The sequence below is a fragment of the Aquila chrysaetos genome, chromosome 19 (assembly GCF_900496995.4).
Source record: "Aquila chrysaetos chrysaetos chromosome 19, bAquChr1.4, whole genome shotgun sequence".
Taxonomy (NCBI): domain Eukaryota; kingdom Metazoa; phylum Chordata; class Aves; order Accipitriformes; family Accipitridae; genus Aquila; species Aquila chrysaetos.
Genome location: NC_044022.1, coordinates 27,782,910 through 27,800,829, shown reverse-complemented (window position 1 = coordinate 27,800,829; position 17,920 = coordinate 27,782,910). Strand labels below are relative to the sequence as shown.

At 69.3% G+C, this 17,920-nt stretch overlaps 4 protein-coding genes across 7 annotated transcripts in view; 3 read left to right on the top strand and 1 right to left on the bottom strand.

Annotated features, from left to right (window-relative positions):
* Positions 1-251: 251 nt before the first annotated feature.
* Positions 252-1,500, bottom strand: TIMM10B (translocase of inner mitochondrial membrane 10B). The gene is made up of 3 exons (XM_030042933.2): positions 1,325-1,500; positions 1,074-1,169; positions 252-972 (listed from the first exon to the last, which is right to left on the bottom strand). The coding sequence occupies exons 1-3, from the start codon at positions 1,361-1,363 to the stop codon at positions 700-702; spliced, it is 408 nt and encodes a 135-aa protein (XP_029898793.1). The 5' UTR covers positions 1,364-1,500; the 3' UTR covers positions 252-699.
* Positions 1,501-1,570: 70 nt separating this feature from the next.
* On the top strand, positions 1,571-9,102 carry ARFIP2 (ADP ribosylation factor interacting protein 2). Of its 4 annotated transcripts, none has more exons than XM_030042929.1 (9): positions 1,571-1,678; positions 2,689-2,796; positions 2,982-3,090; positions 4,713-4,823; positions 5,842-5,957; positions 6,207-6,428; positions 6,760-6,917; positions 7,027-7,201; positions 7,570-9,102. In XM_030042929.1, exons 2-9 carry the CDS (start codon positions 2,698-2,700, stop codon positions 7,723-7,725), a joined length of 1,146 nt encoding a protein of 381 aa, XP_029898789.1. In that variant the 5' UTR covers positions 1,571-1,678; positions 2,689-2,697; the 3' UTR covers positions 7,726-9,102. The 4 variants fall into 4 exon arrangements, with proteins under 4 accessions (XP_029898789.1, XP_029898788.1, XP_029898791.1 ...); XM_030042928.1 differs by having other exon boundaries at positions 2,955-3,090; XM_030042931.1 differs by lacking the exon at positions 4,713-4,823.
* Positions 9,103-10,273: 1,171 nt separating this feature from the next.
* LOC115353282 (FH2 domain-containing protein 1-like) overlaps positions 10,274-17,920 on the top strand; it is an 8,330-nt gene continuing 683 nt past the window's right edge. The window contains exons 1-11 of the mRNA XM_030042461.2: positions 10,274-10,561; positions 10,640-10,701; positions 11,183-11,285; positions 11,350-11,435; positions 11,526-11,626; positions 11,710-11,780; positions 11,872-11,979; positions 13,122-13,192; positions 13,365-13,641; positions 13,733-14,879; positions 16,593-16,780. Coding sequence (XP_029898321.1) covers positions 10,313-10,561; positions 10,640-10,701; positions 11,183-11,285; positions 11,350-11,435; positions 11,526-11,626; positions 11,710-11,780; positions 11,872-11,979; positions 13,122-13,192; positions 13,365-13,641; positions 13,733-14,879; positions 16,593-16,780 — 2,463 coding nt within the window. The 5' untranslated portion in view covers positions 10,274-10,312. The remainder of the gene's footprint in view (positions 10,562-10,639; positions 10,702-11,182; positions 11,286-11,349; positions 11,436-11,525; positions 11,627-11,709; positions 11,781-11,871; positions 11,980-13,121; positions 13,193-13,364; positions 13,642-13,732; positions 14,880-16,592; positions 16,781-17,920) is intronic.
* Positions 17,686-17,920, top strand: part of TRIM3 (tripartite motif containing 3) — an 8,029-nt gene continuing 7,794 nt past the window's right edge. The window contains exon 1 of the mRNA XM_030042735.1: positions 17,686-17,796. The gene's annotated coding sequence lies outside the window, so the exon portion shown is untranslated. The remainder of the gene's footprint in view (positions 17,797-17,920) is intronic.

Sequence of the window (17,920 nt, the reverse complement as noted above, 5' to 3'; positions counted from 1 at the left end):
GCCAGACCTGGCTGTGCTCCATGAGGATGGTTCTGCTGCCTCACCGAGGAAGGGCTCGTACCCGCAGAGCTGTACCCTGCAGCCTGTTCTGATGCCAACAGCCAAAGTGACGACAAAAGGGCTCCCAGAACGAGCAATGCCAACGGTGCGCCCCGGGGAGAGTGGCCCTTGCCCCCATGGGGTGCACCGCTCAGGAGGGACCAGCAGGGCCAGGGCTCTACTCAGCCTCACGACACATTAACAGCAAAAAGTTAATGAAAAAATGTTTTATTAGCACTAGGAAACCATTTTCTTGCAATACTAGCACCCCAGGTCTGGAGCAGGAAAACCCAGCGCAGGAGCTGTTAGGACACAGTTCAGGAGGGAGCTCCCCTGGCCGGAAGGGCAGACACTGCCATTTCTTTTTTGGTGCCCCCCGCACCCCCCACCAGCCCCAGCCAGCACAGAACAGGCTTGACCACTGTCAGGAGGCTCTCGATGCTGACGCTTTAGAGGATGCAGACGCTCAAGGCCAGGTCTGGGCGCAGAGTGGATCTGCAGCTCTGGACCAGGGCTGCCGGCAGCACGTGGAGGCCCAGACCGCGCCACAGCGCTGAGACGTTACTTCTCCCGCCGGTAACACAGGGCCCGTCTCCATCCTGTCGCCACCCAGCCCACCGCTGCCGTCGTCGGAAGGTGCGACCCAGGATGACAGCCGTGCTACGTGCCAGCACCCGGAGCCCCTTGCGAGGGTCCGCCGGGGCCCGGAGCTGCCAGCTGGTCAGGAGCGGTTCCTGGTCCCCCAGCCCCTGGCAGGGCAGGCGTCGCCGCCGCCGGTCCCTCCGTGGCCGAGATCTGGGACGCCTGGGCTGCGCTGGCCTCGTAGTCGGAAGCGCGGCGCTGCACGAGGGAGGGCATCAGCGCCACGTAGGCGCGCATCAGGCGGTGGTTGGCGTGGACCAGCTTGCCGGCGCAGCTCTCAAGGCACGTCTCCTGTGGGATGGGGAGGATCAGAGCGACGAGGGGGGCTCCGGCCGGGGCCTGCCCGCCGGACCGTGGGCTCTGGGCGCCCCCGGGCAGTCCCGGGGCCTCACCTCACGCCCGGTGAGCAGGCGGTAGTTGAGGTTGGAGACGCAGTGGCGGAAGCAGAGCTCGGTCATCCGGTTGTAGACCAGCAGGAAGTCCCGCAGCTGGAAGAGAGGCGGCACCGGCACACGCTCACCCCGGGACCCCCGCCAACCCGGCCCCCCTCCCCGCAGCGCCCGGGCCCCCACCAGCCCAGCCGGCCCGACCCCCCCGGGCCCCCAGCCGAGCCCCCGCCAGCCCCGGCCCCGGCCGCCCTCACGCTGCGGAGCTGCTGCTGGTGTTCGGCGCCCGGCTCCATGTCCCGGGGGGAGGGGGGTGAGTCTGCCCGGCCCTGCCGCCCTCGGCGGGGCCGCGCCACCCCGGGCCGCCGGGGCTCCGAGGCGGCGCTTCCGGGCGGGAAGGGATCTTCCGCCCGGCGCCACTGCCCGCCGGTGACGCTACGTCCGGCCCGTCTCCCGGCGGCCCCTGCTGGCGGCGGTGACGCGGCTTCCGGCGCGTCCCGGGCCGAGGCGGAGCGGGGCTCCCGAGCTGCGGGCGGGGGGCCGGGCCGGGAGCACCGGCGGAGGAAGCGGGGCCGCCGGGTGCCCGGGAGGGCGGGCGGGTGCCCGGGCAGGTGAGCCCGGCCTGCGGGGTTGGGGGGGGCCGCCGGGGGCCGGGCGCTCCCCGGGCTGCCCGCCGTCTCCCAGCGGAGAGCCCTTGGGCGACCGCCGGCCCCGTCTCCTCCCGTGCGCTCCTCTCCCCGCGCCGGGGCCGGGGAGGGGGGGGGGGGGGGGCTGTTGCGGGGGCCGTTCCCCAGCCGCGGGGGCTGCCGGCCGGGGCGGGGGGGGTGCCGCGTCGTCGGCACGCAGGCCTCGTCCCCTCCAGGCAGGGCAGGGCCCTCTCCCGGGGGTCCGGCCGCCGTCGGGGCTGCGGCCCCGCCAGGGCAGGCGGCTAACGGCCCCGCTGGGGTGCCCGGAGCCACCTGCCCGGGAATGTGCTCGGACCGGTCTGGGCGCAGCGGGGCCCTCGCTGCTGCTCCTCCCTCCGGTGCGCGGCCCGGCTGGCCGACGTGGCTCTTGGCTCCCTTTTCCCGGGCTCTGGGCCAGGAGCTGGTCTGCTGCAAAGCCCCGGTTGTCCCGGGGCATGGTCTGCCACCCAGCCGGGACAGACGGACCGCTGCTGCGCCCCGGAGATCCATGAGGGGCGGGGGAGAACCATTTCTTCTCCAAAACGTGCGAGCCGTGGGCTGAAGGGGTGGGAGGGAACGCGCCAGCCGTGCACCGGTACTGTGAGCCGGAACTGGGGCTGGCTCCTCCGGGACATGCGGCTCTGCCAGGAGCGTTCTGGGAGCCAGGAGGCCGCGGTCAGGTCCGGGGCAGTGTGTCCTGAGGGAATGCCGTGCTGTGCAGCGGCCGCAGAGGCTGCTCGGTGCACACGGCTGCCAGCGCGGGTCCAGCTGCCTGCTGCCCTCTGCCTGCTCCCTGGCCATCGGGAGCTCAGCCCAGGCCTTGGCCCCCTGGGCTCCTGGCCTGGGAAGCCCGGGATTTCCCTGGCTGGGTGAAGCCCCGGGACCCCAGCTGCACAGGGGTGGTCTCTGTCTCTGCCTGGTCCCCGGGCTCCAGCAGAGTGTCTGTGTCCTTGCAGGCCCTGAGGATGTCGGACGGGATCATGAGCAAGGCCGCCACCATGGAGATCCCCATCAGCAGCAACGGCGACACGGGCAGCCTGCCAGAGGACGACGGCTTGGAGCAGGTTTGTGGCTGGGGCCGGGTGGGGACGTGCCGGACCCTGGGACGTTGTTTTTTGGGCTGTGTGGGGTGGGCAGGGCAGGGCTGTGCCACTCTGCCCCAGGCCCTCTGCGTCAGCGCCAGGCCATCCTCTCAGCCATGCGTCCCGGCTCTGCACCTCAGCTGCCTGTGCTCCTCCCTCCGCTCCAGGACCTGCAGCAGGTGATGGTATCGGGGCCCAACCTCAATGAAACCAGCATTGTCTCTGGCGGCTACGGGGGCACGGCTGAAGGCATCATCCCCACCAGCACCATCAAAGGTAGGCTGGACCACGGCACAGGCTTGCGCGGATGGGGCTGGGGCAGTGGGGCAAAGCTGGGGCTGCCTGTCGGGGGCAGTGCTGCTCCTCACATGATGGCAGAGGTGGGATGGAGAGGCTCCATCGTGGGAAGGAGGCCACAGCTCGCCTCACCGCCCTCCTGTTCCACATTGAGCTGTGGGAGCCTGCAGGGAGGGAGGTGTGCTGCTTGAGCCACAGGGCCCAGGAGCCTGGTCCCTCTGTTGGGGCACGGCCTGTGGTGGTGCCAGGCAGGGAGGGCTGGCCCCTGGCCGGGGCTTGCGGAGGGTCCTGTGCACAGGCAGAAGCTCTGTCTCAAGCCTCAACCATTCGGTGCAATGCCTCCTCCCCAGGATGGCGTGTCCTGCCAGTGCAAGGCAGCTCCTTCCCTTTCTTCCCTGGCAGGCTTGGGCTCTGCTGATGGGCTGGTGGAGCCTGGCTGCCTGGGACTGGAGGGGCTGCCACCCCCTAACCCCGCTCCTCTGGTGCTCCCCGCCTGCCATAACTAACAGGGAGGCTGCATGGGGTGCTGTGGGAGGGCTGGGTCCTGGGTGCTCCCCTCTCTTGCAGGTGTGGGGCCTCCCGCTGGGGAGAGCCCGGCCGGTCGCATGGGGGACCCCGGGGCCACAGGCAGTGGCTTGTGGTGCCTGGGCTTTACAGCGTGCTGAGGCACAGCAGCTCTCAGGTTCTTCCTCCTGTGGTGAGGAAAGACGCCGGTGTCCCACCTCTTCTCTGGTCCTACGATGCTCTGGGGATACGCCGATGCCGGTGGTTGTGCCGGGGATGGTCTGCCCGTGGTGGGATGGGGCAGGGCGACTCTGAGCCCTACTCTCTCTGCTCATTTGCTTTTCTTGTTGCTCAGGCTGGCCCTGGGGTTGCGGGTGCTCCTGACGGCAAAGCTCAGCTGCGAGCGTCCTGCCTGCCAGGCAGCGGTGTGGGCAAGAGTGCCACAGCCCCAGGGCCCTGCTGCTCCCCACACCCCCCAGGGAGCTCTGCCCAGGCACGGGGCAGCGGTGGCCCAGTGGGTCCACGGTGAGCATTGGTGGTACTGGGCTGGGCCGGGCCAAGTTGGCACTGCTGAGGCAGCTCTGGTGCAGCCATGTCTCTCGCCCTCTGTCCCTCATGGTCCTATTTCACACGAGTCTCTGTCCCCTGACTTGCCTCAGTGGGCTCTTCCGCAGCGGACAGCTGCTCCGTGCTGTGCTAGGCTTGAGTGAGTGGATTTGCACAGGCGGAGGGGACGTGTGCGTTTGCTCCCAGCCTGCTGTGCCGAAGAGCAGCACGAGCGGGTGGCAGAAGGAGGTGTGTGCTGTGGTTGCTGTCCCTCTTTGTCTGTCACACTGGGCCTGTCCAGCTCTCGGCTCACGGGGCACGGTGACCCCAGCTGATGGGACAGAAGGAGTGGGGAGGAAGCACCTGGTACGGGAGGTACCCGTCTGGCAGCCAGCCATGTCTTGTGATTTCATGTCACACTCATCTGCTCCCCTTGCTCTCCCCTGCTGCCGTCCCGCCCGCACACTCATCCTCTGTCCTGGCCGTTCCTGCCCCCATGCCTGTCACACCGCCCCATCTCCTCTTGCCCCTCTCTGCTCAACACCTGCCAGCCCCTCCATTTCCAGGCTGTCTTGTCCAACCTCACCCACCCCGAGGACCATCCGTCTCCCCCAGTGCATCTGCCGCCAGCAGGATGGCCAACCAGGCTGGTGCTTCAGCAGGTACTGTGGCCACCCAGCCCCTGGCTGGCACTCCACGGCCCCCCCCCTGCCTGGGCTTGGGCCCCTCACCCTGGGTTAGGGTGCCTGGTTAGTGCTGGGGTCCCTCGGAGCACAGAGACTTAGCTGCAGCCCCACATAGCCACCAGCGTGCAGGCAGGCGAGCCCGCTGCTGTGGGAGGAAGACCAGCACTCGCCGCCCCCAGCAGCCACAGCAACGTCTTGGTCTGGGTGCTGATGGGGGAGAGGATGGTGCTGCCAGGGTGCCGGGCGGCTCAAAGGTGAGATGCAGGTGGTGCCTGGCTGTGCGAGGAGCCCCCGCGGGGTTGCCTCCCCCAGGTGCTGCCAGTTGCCGCCTCTCTTCTCTGGCCTGCTTGGTGAGGAGAGGGGTCAGGCAGGATGCTGCTCTGGGCTGAGAGGAGCACGGTGCAGCACGGAAGGCACTGGGGCCCCGTCTGCAAGAGCAGGGGTGGCTGGGCTGGTGACGAGGTAGGCTGGGGTCAGTGCCTTCTCCTGCGGGGTCAGCTGCCACTGCTGCCAGCGCTGGGGCCCTGCGTGGGACCCCTCTGGAAGGGCTCATAGGAGCAGGTTCCCTGCTGTGTGCACGAGGTATCGCTTCGTGACGCCTGCAAGCCAATTAGGCACGCAGCAGCGCGAGATGGGCTGGAGCCCGTTAACACTGCCGGCTTGTACCCTCGCTGCTGGTGGGGGAGAGCTGTTCCAGACCGGGGCCTGAGTGGGGCGAGGTGCCCAGCGCTGCGCCACAGCAAGTGCAGTGGCAGCTTCCCAAGCAGGGCTGGGTGCTGCCTGGACCACAAACCTGTTGTGCATGGGCTTTGTTGAACCCCAATGCAGCCCTGTGGCAGTCCTGTGTTCCTCCCAGTGCCCTGAGCCCTCTGGGTGCAGCTGCGGTGCCCAGTTGTGAAGGCACTGTTGGTTTTGGGTGAGCAGCCTGGCCTGTGCCCTCACGGGTGCTGCTGCCCTGCTGAGCTGATGCCGTGTGGGGCTGTGTCTGTTCCAGGCTCCGGACTGCACCAGCCCCACCCCAGCCCAGCCGTCGGAGGAGAGGAAGTTGTCCGTGGCATCGCTGTGGAGAAGTTTGACATTGTCAAGAAATGGGGTATCAACACGTACAAGGTGAGCTGCTTCCCGGGACCATCGGGATGGCCTGGCTCGCTGTCGGGGCCGCCGCGCAGCAGGCTGAGGAGGGTTGGGCCAGCCCCTGCACTAGGGGCGAAGGAGCAGCGGGAGGTGGAGGATGCATCTGGGGATCTCCCTGCAGAATTTGTGGGGACAGCTGTGCTGCAGCTGCCTGCAACAGCAAGGAGCCCTTCCCATTGGCCAGGGACCTGGGGCCTCCTGATGCCTTCCTCCCTCGCCCTGCAGTGTACCAAGCAGCTGATCTCAGAGCGGTTTGGCCGGGGCTCCCGCACTGTGGACCTCGAGCTGGAGACGCAGATTGAGCTGCTCCGGGAGACAAAGCGCAAGTACGAGTGTGTGCTGCAGCTCGCACGGGCTCTCACCAACCACTTCTACAGCCTGGTGCAGACACAGCATGCCCTGGGGGATGCCTTTGCGGACCTCAGCCAGAAGTCTCCTGAGCTGCAGGTATGCCCATGGGGGAGGTGGCACCTGCCTTGCCTCTTGCCTGTGCTGCAGCCCCTCGTGCCTGGGGAGGAGACCTAGACACCCAAATCAACCTTGGGCTCTGCAGCACGGCCAGGGGCAGCTCTCTGCTCCGCAGCACCCCAGGTGCATGAGGAGAAGCAGGAGGAGGCTGGGGATAACAGTGCTCAGCGAAGGCTGCAGGGCAGGGGAGAGCGTGAAGGGCCGTGTCCCAGCACCTCCTTGGAGCACCCAAGGCCAGGCTGATTCTGGGCATGTGGGAGGAGAGAGGGGGCCTTCCTGGTATGGACCCTGACTTGTCCTCCTCTCCCAGGAGGAGTTTGGTTACAACGCAGAAACGCAGAAACTGCTCTGCAAGAACGGAGAAACACTACTGGGAGCTGTCAACTTCTTTGTCTCCAGCATCAACACGCTGGTGAACAAGACCATGGAGGACACGCTCATGACGGTCAAACAGTACGAGACAGCCAGGTAGAACGGCAGCGTGGCCCGCAGGCTGGGTTCCTGATGGGTGCCAGGTGTCCCCGGGGGGGAATTGCGGAGCCGCAGTGTAGCTCTGACACTGGCTGTCCCTGCACAGGCTGGAGTACGATGCGTACCGCACAGACCTGGAGGAGCTGAGCATGGGCCCTCGGGACGCTAGCACCCTGTGCCGGCTGGACGCAGCCCAGAGCCAGTTCCAGAGCCACAAGGACAAGTACGAAAAGCTGCGTGCTGATGTGGCCATCAAGCTCAAGTTCTTGGAGGAGAACAAGGTGGGGAGGGCTGTGGGGCTGGGAAGGGGCCGTGGGGCACAGAGTGGGGGTCTGCCAGCCATGCACGCGTTGTGTCCCTTGGCCGTGCTGCCTTGCAGCCGCCTGCCTGACATCTCTCTTTGGGCGGACAGCACCTGTGAACGGGGAAGGGCAGGGGAGCACCCATCTCTGCCCACCTCTCATTGTCATGGCTGCTGCCGCGTGGCCTTCTCCTGGCTTTCAGGGCTAGCTTTTGGGAGCTGCTGGCAGCAGCTCCAACCTCCCCCTCCTGCACTGGGTGGGCACCGTGTCTCTGCTCCCTGCCCTTTCTCTGGGTGCTGGGCAGCGGAGCTGGCTTGCTGCAGGCTGACCCCTACTGCTCTTCCCAGATCAAGGTGATGCACAAGCAGCTACTGCTCTTCCACAACGCCATCTCTGCCTACTTCGCTGGAAACCAGCAGCAGTTGGAGCAGACCCTCAAGCAGTTCAACATCAAGCTGAAGACCCCCGGTGCTGAGAAGCCCTCCTGGCTGGAGGAGCAGTGAGCCGCCCCCTCTGCCCCCCGCGTGCTCTGGCTGGGGGCACTATGGACCTAAATTCCGACCTCTGCCCGCTGGTGCGGGGCCGGGCCGCGTGCTCGCGGAGTGAGCAGGGGACGCGGCCTGGGCCCTGCTGCAGCTGGGCTTCGCCCACCGGGTATGGGGGGGCCTGGTTTGGGGGGAGAGTGGGAGGCTTCAAGCGTGGCCCTGGTCCTGCCTGGGGAGAGGAACCCGGAGAGGCCGGGGCTCCCCCGTCCCGCGTCTCCCCCTTGGGGCAGAGCCCAGCCCTGCCCAGCTCATCCACGCTCCCTTAGCACAGACCGCCGGCATGACAGCCGGGAGCCCTCCCTGCCTCCTGGCACCCTGGGGGGTAGCAGACCCCTCCCTCACTGGGGACTCGTGCCCCAGACCCCACCGCATGCCTTGGGTGGGGTGGGACACTCCACAGCTCTCCCTCTGCCTCCCCTGGGACAGGATGGGGGAGCGTGCCCCCCCGCCACCAGGCCTCCTCTGTGGGGCTCCCCACTCCCTGGGGCCCAGCCCAGGAATACCCCTGCCCTGCGGCAGAAGTGTTCGTTTCCAAATGAAGACGAAGCTATGGAGGGATGGCACCTGGACGGCCAGGTCCCCTCCCTGGCCCGGGGGGGCTTGTGGCTTCCCAGCCCCCGCGGCTGGCAGCAGGGGCTGCTGCCTTCTCTCCCAGCTTTGGGGTTGCTCCGTCTCCCTCCTGGCTGATCCCTGGTGTTTCCCAGGTAGCTGCTCTTGCACTCCCTCCCCAGCCGAACTGGGGGCCGCCCCCCCAGCCTCACACTACACTCCCCCATGTGCAGGGTGAGCCATGCTGGCTGCTTCCAGGGCCGCGCTTCCCCGGTCTGGTGGGGGGCCCATCCTGGGGGCTGGGGGGGACCCTGCGCACTGCTGCTAGCAAAGTGTGGGCAGGTGGGTGCTGGGCAGATGCGGGTCTTCTCGCCACCCTGATGCTTGGGCCCTGTTGGGGCCACCGGGCTGCAGGGACTTCAACCAAGGACCAAACGCTGGCCGTGTCCCGGGCAGGTGCATGTGCATGTCTGTCTGCGTGTGCTAAGGGTGCATGTGCCGAGGGTGCGTGTGCCATGCACAGCGGGGCCGGGCCTCAGCCAGCGTCCCAGGGGCCAGAGCTCTGTCCTGCTCCAGCTGAGTGTTGCTTCCAGCCCTGGCCACATGCAGCACTTGGGCACTTTCTCCTGAGACAAAACAGTTTGTTTTTCTTGCTAATTTAATCCCTGGTAATTTAATGTCTGGATCTGACAACCCCCCCCCCCCCCCCCCTTTCCTGGTGAAGGTCTGACTCCCTCTTCCCTCCCAACTTCTGTAAGACTCCAGAATAAAGCGGTACGGATCGCTTGTGTGTGCAGAGCGGTGGGCCGGGGCCCCCTGGGCTGGAGGCTGATTTGCCGGGGGTGGGGGGCGTGGTGAGGCTGGCCCTGCCGCAGGCTGCCATCCCCTGCCGCTGCCCTCCCAGGGGCCAGAGCCAGGAGGGTCTGGGGAGGCAGCAGAGCTGCCCTGCGAGCCGGGGGGGGCCACACTGCCTAGTGCTGTCCCAGCCCAGCTGCAGGGGCTGTGCCCCCCTGCCTGGGCTGCTGGCACTGGAGCAAGGGGGCCAGGGCCACTCTGAGCTGGGAGCTGGCAGCCAGAGGATTGAGTGGTGAGCGGGACCACTTGATGCTGCTTGTGCTCGGCCTTGCCCAGATCAGCAACTGTGTGGGAATGTCTCTCAGGGGGCTCGGGGCTCCGCCAGCCCTGCAGTGGGATCGTGGCTGCCCCGGGGCCAGCAGGAGACCATGACACGAGCCCCATACCATCCCCAAAAGAGGCAGGGATGCCCTGTGCTGTGGCCTGGCATCGGGTTTAGACAAGCAGCTGCTATTGGAAGAGCCCAGCTGTGGGATGCTGGAGCTTGAGGAGGGCACTGGGCCAGGGCAGGGGGGAAATTGCCTCCAGGGGGGCTGCAGGTGCCCTGGCCCCTGGCTCAGGAGGGTGGGAGAAGTCTCTAGGGGAGACTCCTGATCATCCTAAGGTCTTCCCTGGGGCGTCTGCCGCGGTTGGCTGTCGGAGTCCTGGGGCAACGGGCCTTTGCTCCGATCCCCCGCAGCCGTTCTCACCCTCCCGAAGCACCGGCAGGGATGGGTACCTGGCTGCCGGGGCAACTCTGCTCCGGCCTGGGATGCGAATAGGGAAGACGCTGGGGAGTAACCCCGGGAGAGGGGGCTCGTTCCTCAGGGACGGACGGACAGGACCGGGGAGCTGTCTGTCCCCACAGTCCCGCTGGCAGCACCGGGGGCTCGGAGGGTCTCGGGGACCGCCGCTGGCCGCGGGGTGGGCGCCTGCAGCGGGGCCGGGTTTCCCTTCCCCGGGCGCGGCTCCAGCCGGGTGCCGCGGCCCCGAGGAGGGCACCGGGCCGGGTACCCGGGGCTGGCTCCCCACGTCTGCACCGCGGCCCCGGCGCTCCCCTTCGCCGCCAGCCCCGACGGGGACGGGACCGGGGCGGGGCCGGGGCGGGCCGAGCCGCCGGAGCCGCGGGGCGGCCGGTGCTCCCACTCGTCCCGTCCCGGCCATGGGCTCCCCGCGCCGCCCCGCGCCGCCGCCGCCGCCCGCCCCCCCGGCGCTGCCCTCCCCGCCGGCGGCCGCGCAGGGCGGGCGGCTGCGGGCACTGCACTGGGAGCCGGTGCCCGCGGCGCGGGTGCGCGGCCGCCGCTCGGTCTGGGCTCCGCGGGCCGCCCCGCCGCCGCTGGACCTGCCGCGCCTCCGGCTGCTCTTCCGAGAGCCCCGCGGGGCCGCCCCGGGGCAGCGCCCGCCGCCCGCGGTGAGACCCGCGTCCTCCCCGCGTCCCGGCCGAGTCCCCCCCCGCGGTCCCTGACCGCCCCGTGCCTCCCCCCCCCAGGCCGCGCTGCTGGAGCCCAAGCGGAGCCTCGCCCTCGGCGTCTTCCTCAAGCAGGTCAAGCGGTGAGCGGAGCTGCCCCCGGACACCCCCCAGACACCCGGCCGACACCCTCCGGACACCCCCGAGAGACACTGTCCCGTCCCTCCAGAGAGACACACACACCCCCGGCAGACTGACACCCTGGGTCCCGCACACGGAGGGACCCATGTGTGTGTCCCCCTGGGTCCAGCCCATGGCGGGGGGCAGAATGAGAGCTATCCCCAGGAGTCCCGGCATGGGGGATGTTGCGGGTACCTGCTCCCCTCCAGGGTCCCGCACACAGATGGGGAATAGGGGCTCCTGCTGCCCTGTGCACCCAGGCATGGACATGGGGGGGTTCCTGCCCCCCACCATGCCCACTGCAGGGGGTCGGGTAGGTGTCTGCCCCCTTGGGAGGGAATGGGGGGGTCTGCTGGCCGCCGGGGGGTGTTACCCCATCAGGCGGCAGAGTGCTGTCCATGTGGCTGGGCCAGGGGGTCACCCATGTCTGACACGTCCCCCCAGGCCCGTCTGCCAGATCGTGCGGGACATCCAGGAGGGTGTCGGGGCGCCCTACGGGGCGGAGAAGCTGCTGGAGCTCTCCCGGATGCTGCCCAGTGCCACAGAGGTGAGGGCTGGGGTGGGGGGGGGGGGGGGCCGCAGCCCCCCCTGACACCCCTCTCTGCCTGCAGGTGGCCCGGCTGCGGTCCTTCCCCGGCAGCCCCCACCAGCTTGCTGACCCTGAGCTCTTCATGCTGCTGCTGACAGAGGTGCCCAGGTGGGACCTGGGGGGTCCCCTGCACCTGGGGGGTCCCGTGTGCCAGGGGGTTCCCATGCCCCCACCTGCTCACCCCACACTCGCCCCCAGCTACACCCAGCGCCTGGAGCTGCTGGTGCTGAAGGAGGACTTCTTCCCCCGGCTCACCACCCTGCGCGGCTCCATCCAGACCCTGACGGAAGCCGCCGTCGGTGAGTGACGCTGTGGGGTGCGCCAGGACTGTGGTGGGGGGGGCACCATCCCTGTCCCCGCTCACCCCTCGGCCGCTCCCCAGAGCTGCTGGAGTGTGAGGAGCTGCACACCATCCTCCACCTCATCCTGAGCGCCGGCAACTACCTGAACTCGGTAAGACCATGGCGCAGGAGGTCTGCTGCCCCCCTGCTCCCCCCCCCCGCAGTGCAGCAGGGCCGCAGCGACTCCCCCGCTCCGCTCCCAGGGTGGCTATGCCGGCAGCGCCGCTGGCTTCCGCCTCGCCTCGCTGCTGAAGGTGCCCGACACCAAGGCCAACGAGCCGGGCCTGGACCTGCTGCACTTCGTGGCGATGGTGAGCACCAGCGGGGCTGTGGTGTTTGGCCTCCCTGCACTGCTGGGGGCCATGGCCGGATTAATTGCGGGGGGAGCTCGTTCTTGGCAGAGCATTGGGTCCGTGTCTGGAGTGGGCTTTTCCCTGATGGGGGTCTGAAACAGAAGGTGTGCCCTGTGCATCCCCTTGCTCCTCTCCCTGGCCCTCAGGTCTGCTCCAGGCATGGCCGCGATGGGCAGGGCCTCGTCCTGGTCCCCTGCCCACTGTCCCCGTGGCAGCATCCGCAGTCCCCGTGGCCCTTCTCCGGGCAGCAGCTGGCACATGAGTGCCTGGCTCCGTCCTCGGCTGTGGCTGCCAGCCCACACAGGGAGCGTGGCCCGGCCAAGCCGTGCTGCCCTGGGAGGCGCCGGGCTCTGTGGCAGCTCCTCTGCCCACCGGCCGCTGAAGGCCCTGGGCCAGCCTGGCCACGTGCGCCTGATGCCTCCAGCTGGCATGCCACCACTGGGCTGTCCCCGGCTGCCTCCTGCTGCCCGGGAGCAGCGGGGTGCAGCCAGAGTGGGGCTCGCCGGGGGATGCCCGTGGCTGCGGGCACCTGCATGTGCCCGGGGAGACCCTGCTGCCTCCCCTACCCTGCGCAAGGTCGCTGCCTGCACTCCCCCGGCAGGGATGCGCCCAGCCCGCGTGCGGGGGAGGCTGTTTTCCCTGGCAGACAAGCTCCAGTGCCGTTTTTCCCATGCTCGCCCCTGCTCTGCCCGGTGGCAGCTGCACTTCTGCCCGCAGGGAGCCGGCGCTGCCGCCTGCGGCGCGCTCCATCCTCTCCCTTCTGCCCTCCTGCCCTCGGCACCAGCTTGTCCCTCCTCGGCCGGGTCTGGACCTTCCTGTCACCGCTGCCATAGTCCCCCCCAAAGGCCCGTGTGCCTTCAAGGACGTTTTTGTCCTTCCCGGTCAGTGCGGGTGTTGGTCCAAGTCACTCCCGCAGCGACCTGGCAGCACGTCTGGCTGGGGACGCATATGCCCCGGGCTGGCCCCAGCCCCGCCAGGCAAACAGGGAGTTACCTCTGCTGTTCCCCCGAGGTCTGGCTCTCTGGCGTGGGCGGCTCTGCCGGGGCCCTGGGGATGCCCCCGGCCCTGTGGGGGCTGCTCGCTGCCCCTCTCACCCACAGGAGGCGGCCAGAGTGGAGAAGAGCCTGCTGGACTTCCCTGGCAAGCTGCAGCACGTGGGCCCAGCCTCACGGTAAGGGCATCCCCGCGTCCCAGAGCCGAGTGGGGGACCCTGCCCCACGGGGTGGCACCCGCCGGGGCTGGGAGCGGAGGGGCAGGAGGGCTCCCAGCCGCGGGCGGCATGGCAGGGAGGGGGGGCAGAGGGGAGTGGAGCATCGGGATGGGTGACCCATGTATCCCTGCAGGATCGAGGTGGCGGAGGTGGAGGGGGAGCTGCGGCGGCTGGCGGGGCAGCTGGAGGGGGCCCGGAGCCTGGGCGTGGAGGGGCTGGGGCAGCAGCTGCAGCCCTTCCTGCGCGCGGCCGAGGAGGAGCTGCACGGGGCGTGGGATGCACTGGAGCGGATGCACCGCGCCGCGGCCACCACCCTCGACTTCTTCTGCGAGGACATGGCGCCTGGCGGCCTGCAGGACCTGTGTGCCGTCCTGCACGGCTTCGCGGGCCGGCTCCTCACCGCTGCACAGGTACTGGCCCCCGCGCCCCCATTACATGTGGGGCCGGTGTGGGCTCTGCCACCCCACGCCCGGCCAGCCCCGACCCGCCTCTGCCCCGCAGGAGAACCGGGTGCGGGAGCAGGCGCAGCACCGGCGGCAGCAGCTGGAGCAGGAGCGGCTGAAGCGTCGTTCCATCGCCACGTGCTCCGCGCGGGACGTGGCTCCCCGGGACATGGGGCCGCGCGGCCCCTTCCCACTCACACCCCAGCCCAGCCGGCACAGCCTCCGCTCCCCACGCCCCAGCTCTGAGCCCTGCCTGGCCACCCCGAGGGGGGATGACCCCCTTGGCTCCCCTGGCCCCCCAGGCTGCGGGAGCCCCCGCCTGCCCCCAGCTCGGCAGAGTCCCACCTGGCCGCCCGGAGCCCCCCTGGCCCCACTGCGGCGGCACACGGCCCCGGCGCTGCCGGCCCTGCCCGAGGTGGGGGGCTGTGACCAGCCCTCCCCAGGCGCCCCGGCCAGCAGGCAGGGGGGGCTTTTCGAGTCTGGCCCTGAGCTCTGCCTGCCCGAGCCGCCCCCCCCCGGCCACAGCCTCAGCCCCTGCCAGCCCTGCGCCCTTCTTCAGCCTGGCCAGCCTCTTCCAGCGGAGCGGGGCCCAGAGCAGGTCGGCGTGCCCCCAGCCGCCCCCGGCCGCCCCCCCCAAGGGCTCTGCCCTGCTCGGCTTCCTGCGGCGACTGGCGGGCGGGAAGGGGCACGGAGCCCCCCCCAGCTGAGGGGCTGCGGGGCCGGGGCTGCTGGGCTGGTCTCTGGTTTTATCCTTCCCTGTGTCCCTGCTCCCGTCTGGTTTGTTGTGGTATGTTGTGGTAATAAAAATCTGAGAACCTCCCCAGCCTCCTGCTCCCTGGGTGATGGCCATGCTCTGGGTGTGTCTGCCGCCCCGTGTTGTCATCATGCGAGGCCGTGGCGGCACCCGGCCGCCTGCGTCAGGCACGGCACAGCACGGTGCTGGCCCAGCTGCCCGGGGGGGGGCCCCGTGGCTGCAGCTCCCCGCCCGCCGCCTCCATGCTGCGGCTTCATGGCCTTGCCGCAGCGCCTGGTGCTGCCGCCGCAGCAGCCGCGTCCCCTGCCCGGTGCTGCCCCAGCGCTGGCCCGGGGCCGTGTCCCGGCCGAGCGGGGCCCTCCGCCGGCCCCATCACTGTGCCCTTTGTTGTTGGGCTGGTGCCGGCCGTGCCAGGCGGCGCAGAGGCGGGTGATGCAGGACCCTGTCCCCCGTGGGAGCTGTGCCTGGGCTGGCCACCCCCTGCCCCAGCCTGGCCCAGCCACTCTGTGGGGCTGCTCGTGCCCTCCCATCACCGTGGCCCGGCCAGCACTGTCACGGCCCCAGGACCCTGGTGCTGGTCCCTCCTGTCCTGGCAGCCCGTCCCAGGGGGCCATTGCGGGGGGGGGGTGGGGCTGTGCAACCCAGCCTGAAGCGTGACCAGGGAGGGGAAGCAGAGCCAGGCGGGGGCCAGGCTGGCCGGGGACCCCGGAGGTCGCTGGTTCAACCTCCTTCTCGAAGCAGGGGCAGCTGTGGGGTCAGACCAGGCTGCTCACAGCCTCATCCAGTAGCATCCTGAAAAGCCCCAAGGAGGGAGGCTGCACAGCCTCTCTCGGCAACCTGCTCCAATACTGGATGGTCCTCACAGGGAAAAAGCTTTCCCTGGTGTCCAGCTTGAAGTTCTTATTTCCACCGATGCCTGTAGTCTCTTCTTCTCTTGTTGTGCACCACTGTGAAGAGCCCGGCTCCGTTTCCTCGAGAAGCTCACCATCGGTGCTGGCAGCTTGCTCTTAGGTCTGCAGCCTTCTCCCCCCAAGACTGAGCAAGCTCCGGTCCCTCAGCAGCTCCTCACAGGGCAGGTGCTCCAGCCCCTGACGGGCGCAGTGGCCGCCCCTGAACTCGCCGCAGCTTGTCAAGGTCTTTCCTGTACCGGGGCCCCAAAACTAGATGGGGTGTCTAGATGTGGTTTAGCAAGGGCTGAGTAGAGGGGAGGATAATGCCTGCCCTCGACCTCCTGGCTGTGCCCTGTTCATGCAGGCCAGGGTGCTGCTGGGCTCTCCTTGCTGCCAGGGTGCACTGTGGCTCATGTCCCGCTCGCTGCCCACCCAGGCCCCCAGGACATTTTCCCCGGAGCTGCTTCCCCAGCCTGGCAGTCCTGGCCTGTGCTGTTGCAGGGGTGCTCTGCTTCCCGGAGCAGGACTTGGCATTTGTCCTTGCTCAGTTTCGTGTGGTTCCTGTCGGCCCATTCCGCCCTCCTGCCCGAGGCCCTGGGGATGCAGTCCTGCCCTCGAGCATGCCAGCTGCTTCCCCCTCACCAGGCTGGTGTCATTTGTAACCTCGACAAGCGTGCCCTCGGTGCCTGCACTGGGTCACTGCTGAAGATGTTAAGCAGGAGAGGTCCCCAGGCTGGTCCCTGTGGTGCTCCAGTTGTCACCTGCCTCCAGGTAGAGCACAGCTCGTGAACCACCACCCTCTGAGCCCAACCCTCCAACCTGTTTTTTACCCACCTGGTTGTCCAGCCCTCCAAACAGTAACGTCATGCCCTGGGTACAAGGATGGTGGGAGAAGGTTCCAAAAGCCTCGTTACAGCCATGGCCGTTGTCACTGGTGGCTGTCACCTGCAGCCCCCGTCGCTGTGCCACGCAGGGCAGACGGGGCGGTCAGGGGTGACTTCGCCCCGGTCACCTTCCGGGACCCTGCTCGGCTGTGGCCGTGGCGGTGGTGCCACGCTGGCGCGGCCCTGCGGATGGCGATGGTGTGAGGCGGGAATGCCGCCCGGCCGGTTCCTCCATGAGGTTGGGGACAGTCCCCCCCCAGGGCCACTGCACCCGGCCACCCACGGGCAGTGCCCACTCGGGGACCCTGCGTGCACCGGCGGCCCCGCACCATGGCTGCTTGCACGCTCGCACGAGGGTGCACCCACACCCCGGGGCCCCCACGCCTGCAGCGTCCCTGGCCCCCGCCTGCCCGCCCCCGCACACCTTCCGGCAGGTCTCTCACAGCCGGCACCCGGCAGCAGCACGGGGCCTGGCCAGACCCAGCCACGGTGACACCAGAAAGATCCCGCGAGACCCCTCCGTCCCTCCTGCCGACCGCCCGGGGCCCCTGCCACAGGGGGATGGCTCCGGCAGGCAGGTGAGCCCGCGCGTGCCGGGGCGTGTGCCGGGGCGCGTGCCGGGGCGTGTGGCGTGCGGGCGGGGGGATGGTGGTAACACAGGGCCTGGCATGCTCACCCCGAGGGTCTGCGGGTCTCCGTGTCCCCCAAGGGCAGCAGAGAGCAGCAGGACAGGGGTGGGCGTGCGCAGGTGCTGAGTGGGGCAGGGCTGTGCAAACCCCCACGGGAGCTCAGAAACACGGGTGGGGACAGACACGCCTGTGTGGGGAGGACAGCGTGCACACCTACACATACACACACACCTGGGTGGGGGGGGCGTGTCTGCATGCACACAGGTACAGTGTGCACACGTGCCTCCCCCCCGCATTGGTGTTCGTAAGAGGGTGCTGCCCCCCCCCCCCCACCGGGGCCGGCTGCACCCCACATTTGAGCTGCGAGTGGGCTCTGCCCCCACCCGTGTCCATACAAGAAGAGGGGGGACACACAGCACACCCACCCCCCCGCACTGTGTACACTGTGCCCCCCACACACTTTGGGGTCTGCCAGCCGGGACCCCCCCCTCCCCACTTTGGGGGGGGGGGACGGGACCACATCGGGGCGGGATGCGGTTGCCGTGGCGACAGCCGGGTACCCCGGGGATGCAGGGGGGCGCGCCCGGAGCCCCCCCCACTGCAGAGCCACAGCCCGGACCCGACCATTCGTGCTGGGGGGGGTTGCATCCTGCTCTCCTCCCCCCTCCCTCCTACGGGACCCCTCCCTCGCGGACCCCCCACTCGGAAACGGCGAGGCGTCGCGGAGCAACGCCTCGCCGTTCCCGAGTGGGTGGTCTGCGAGTGGGGGGGATGTCCCGCGCGGTCCGAGGGGGGTAAAAAGCGTGTGACCCCCCCTCCCACCTCGCCGTGGTGCGGTCCGGTCTGGCAGCTGCCTTCCCTGCCCATCCCTGGCGCAGTCCCTGCCGCGCCGAGCCGGGCCGGGCCGAGGATGCGCGCTGCCGGCCCGCGGGGGGGACTGAAGCGAGGAGGGGGCTGCGTGGGGGGTGAGTGGGGGCGGGTGTCACGCGTGGGGGTGGGGGTGTCACGCGTGGGGATGGAGGGGACGGGGACACAGGCCCGCCGTGCGGAGGGGGCTAGCAAGGGATGGGGCGGGGGGGGTGAGGTGGG